Source organism: Aplysia californica, unplaced genomic scaffold (assembly GCF_000002075.1).
Source record: "Aplysia californica isolate F4 #8 unplaced genomic scaffold, AplCal3.0 scaffold00590, whole genome shotgun sequence".
NCBI classification, from domain to species: Eukaryota; Metazoa; Mollusca; class Gastropoda; order Aplysiida; family Aplysiidae; genus Aplysia; species Aplysia californica.
In genome coordinates, this window is record NW_004797860.1 from 234,137 (window position 1) to 237,586 (window position 3,450).

At 42.1% G+C, this 3,450-nt stretch overlaps 1 protein-coding gene and 1 long non-coding RNA gene across 2 annotated transcripts in view; one reads left to right on the forward strand and one right to left on the reverse strand.

Moving 5' to 3' along the window:
* Nucleotides 1-277: 277 nt before the first annotated feature.
* LOC118478474 lies at nt 278-2,863 on the forward strand. Its single transcript, XR_004859069.1, has 2 exons — nt 278-386; nt 2,390-2,863. It is a non-coding gene; the product is annotated as an uncharacterized LOC118478474 (long non-coding RNA).
* LOC101847902 (uncharacterized transporter slc-17.2) overlaps nt 2,276-3,450 on the reverse strand; it is a gene marked incomplete in the record, with an annotated part of 29,220 nt that continues 28,045 nt past the window's right edge. Inside the window, 2 exon segments of the mRNA XM_013087473.2 lie at nt 2,276-2,546; nt 3,169-3,308. Of these exon segments, the coding sequence (XP_012942927.1) occupies nt 2,310-2,546; nt 3,169-3,308 (377 nt within the window).

A 3,450-nucleotide genomic window follows, 5' to 3' on the forward strand; every position in this document is an offset into this window, starting at 1 on the left:
AGAGAGAGAGAGAGAGAGAGAGAGAGAGAGAGAGAAAGAAAGAGAGAGAGAGGGGGGGGAGGCGGAGTGCGTATGTTGGAGTGTGTTTGCTCTCCCCCTGTCAATATAAACAAAATCAAAAACAAAACCACACTCTTTTCTTAGAAAATACCCCCTCCCCGTTTCTACGAAACAACACGAAGAACAAATTAACAATAATATTATAAATATCTAACTATGCTCTTGCTTTAAACTATAACAACGTCAACTGTATATATAGATCTAGGTCCCCGGACAGTATAATGTGGTGACCTGTCCTATTAAGGCTTGACAGCACAGACAAATTCAACGCAAGGGTCCTGAAGCCTTGTGACGGATGACAGCTATACTGTGGTTGACACACTTAAGTGCGTGTGTTTTGTCTATCTACGTGCATGTGCGTGTGTAAGAGTGTTCTTTTATGTATATGTGAGGCAACGTGGTGGAATCAGGCTCTCGTCAAAATAATCAAAGTGAGGAAACAGGTATTTTTCCGCTGGTTTGTGAATGTTTATGGAATATTTGGTTTTTGGCTCAACACCTTTCTTGCCTGTTAAAGAATTCATTTCTGTGTGGAATTGACGAGTGCCTGATTCCACCGCGTTGTGACACATGTGTGTGTGTGTGTGTGTGTGTGTGTGTGTTTGTGTGTGTGTGTGTGTGTGTGTGTGTTTAAGCACCGCACAATGATCTAATCTTCTCAATAGTCCATTATTGATATCAATTCAAAACATAAATGATTCCTCAGAACAATGACTTCTTGTTTGTTTGGATTTTTTGTTTGTTTGTATGTTTGTTTGTTTGTTTATTCGTTTGTTTGTTCGTTTGAGTAAGGAGAAGCATATCAACACTGAAGCCACGGCTGCACGCACCGAGAAATTGTATCAGATTCTCGGATGTGAGAATTGTTCTGTTTGATCGAATTGTGTCCCGGAACTTCCCCCAGTGTGTCCCTTGTGTGACTGTGCGTGTGTCATGTCTGTGGATCATCACCTGTTCCACTGCACAGCCCTAAATGACATCAGAGCTACCCTTCTCCCTCCGAGACCTAACATTGACAACACACTCTATGGAACTTTAATTTACAGCAACTACAGCAAACCTGCACTCATCACTACATCGCATTGGACAGAAGGGCGAGAGCCCAGCTGTTGCTGGATCGATAACAACAACAAAAACAACAACAACAACAACATAGAATTGTGTTGTCTGTTTACGCGCAGCATTCCAGCGTACACTTTCTCTTGTAATGATTTGTCAGAATTTTCCTCCTTGAGTCAGAGAGCTAGCATGTCTCTTTACAACGGCAGCCACTTACTTGAACTCTTTTTTTTCTTTTTTTAGTAGAGGGTTTTGCGGTGCTCGCAACTGCATAAGGTCATATGAGCGCCAAGGGGTGGGGGTCAACAGAGAAGTCTTTACAGGTAATCAGACTTACTCTGCTCACCTCTCTAGCTTCAACAGCACAAGGTCTGCTTCGACTATCAAGTCAACCCCAAATAGCAGGTCACAAGAGAGTGACAAACATACAAAAGAAGTAGATGAAAATGACAATAGTAAGGCTTAAGGATCAGGAAAGAAAAAGCAGCAGTTTCCTGTTGTAGATCAGCACATTTACGAGCGTGACATGAGTCAGCCCATTTACAGTTCTACTATGCTTGAACGAGAAATGTCCCCCCTTTGGGAATGGCCTAAAGACATTACAGTCCGTGGCACTGCCCCGGAGGGTAACTTGCACTCTGTGTACTGTAACTATACAGAAAAAAAGAGAGGCTTATTTGGACTACATACAGGCATTTAAAGCGATCGAAATTGGCGTACATTCATGTGATCCGACCTGATACATGCACATCTAGGGGGGGGGGGGTGATTTCTTGAAAGTTGTTCTGAGATTGTTTGGACCAGCCCCGTACATTTTTAATCACACAAAGATATTCGGCTGCATTTTGATTAAACTGTCTGCAACATGACCCAAGTTTTGCGTCCATCTCTCTTAATGTGTTACTGTAGTCTTTGGACTACCCCAGCAATAGCAGCATCGTCATCTTCCTCCTCCTCATCATATTCATCCTCCTCATCATCATCATCATCATCATCATCATCATCATCATCATCATCATCATCATCATCATCATCATCATCATCATCAACAACAACAGCAGCAGCAGCAGCAACAACAAACAAAGAAACAAACAAATAAACAAACAAACGATACCAATATAAGAAAATTATAAGAAAAAAAACACAAACTCACAATACCAAATATAACAATTCACTATTTTCTCCAATCCTCAAACATCCACTATTTCCTTAACTGTATCGACCCCGTTCTCTTTCTCCCTTTCATCAATGGGATCGTTCTCGTCCACAGTGTCCACTGGTGCGTCCACTCCGATGGTCAGCTCGTTTCTCTTGCCGTCCGCCCACGGCTGTACCACAGCTTTCCCCATCACGCAAAAGGCTACAGCCCCGAGGATCAAAATCCCCGAGGTCACGAAAAACACGATCTGCCACTGCTCGCGAGTTTGCTGGAAGAAAAACGACGTAAAACACAACTGTATTAAAAATAATAACTGGTTTGTTTACCATATATATTGATATATTGTTTCAGAAAGCTACGTGTTGAAAGGTCTTGGAACAAAAGAGCCATAGCCTTGTTAAAAACTCATAGCCCTCTATAAAATAACAACCTTTATTGGTGGACATTAATGAATTCACCCTTATATTGTGAGAGGTATGACTCATGAAGTGGAAGATGAATTTCACTTTACTTGTATTGTCCAAATTTCACACATTAAAGGAAATTGTCAGTTCCTCCCTGCCTGACTCGTCCCTGCAACAGAAATATGCCTGTTTTGTTTGTTTTACGGCGCTCGCAATTGCATAAGGTCATATGAGCACGCAGGACACATATTAAACATTGTCAATTGGTAGGACATTTTTGAATTTTGCGTGGGTGACGGCCGAAGCCTACTCTTATCGATTAGTCCATTTAAACTGAACACGGTTATTCCGAAATGTGAGATTAAGATAAACGGAACTGTATACAGTAGTTAGTCAGTCCATTGAAACTGAACACGGTTAATCCGAAATGTGAGATTAAGATAAACAAGTACATGTACACGTGAAACAAGAAATGAAAGCACGTACATCGACGGTGATGGCGGAGACCACGTAGGGCGTGAGTATGCCCGGGATGGTGGCCAGGCAGTTGCTGATGGACATCAGGGGCGTGGCGAAACGGGGGGCGATGTCGAAGGGGCACACCATGATGGAGGTGAGGGTGAAACCTGGGAGCGAGCGACACAGTAAACATGGGATCAAGTGTGACTGTTTGTTTGATTGTTTGTCTGTTTGTCTTTTTGTTCGTTTGTTTGTTCTTTTGTTTTTTCATTCATTCATTCATTCATTCATTCATTCATTCATTCATTC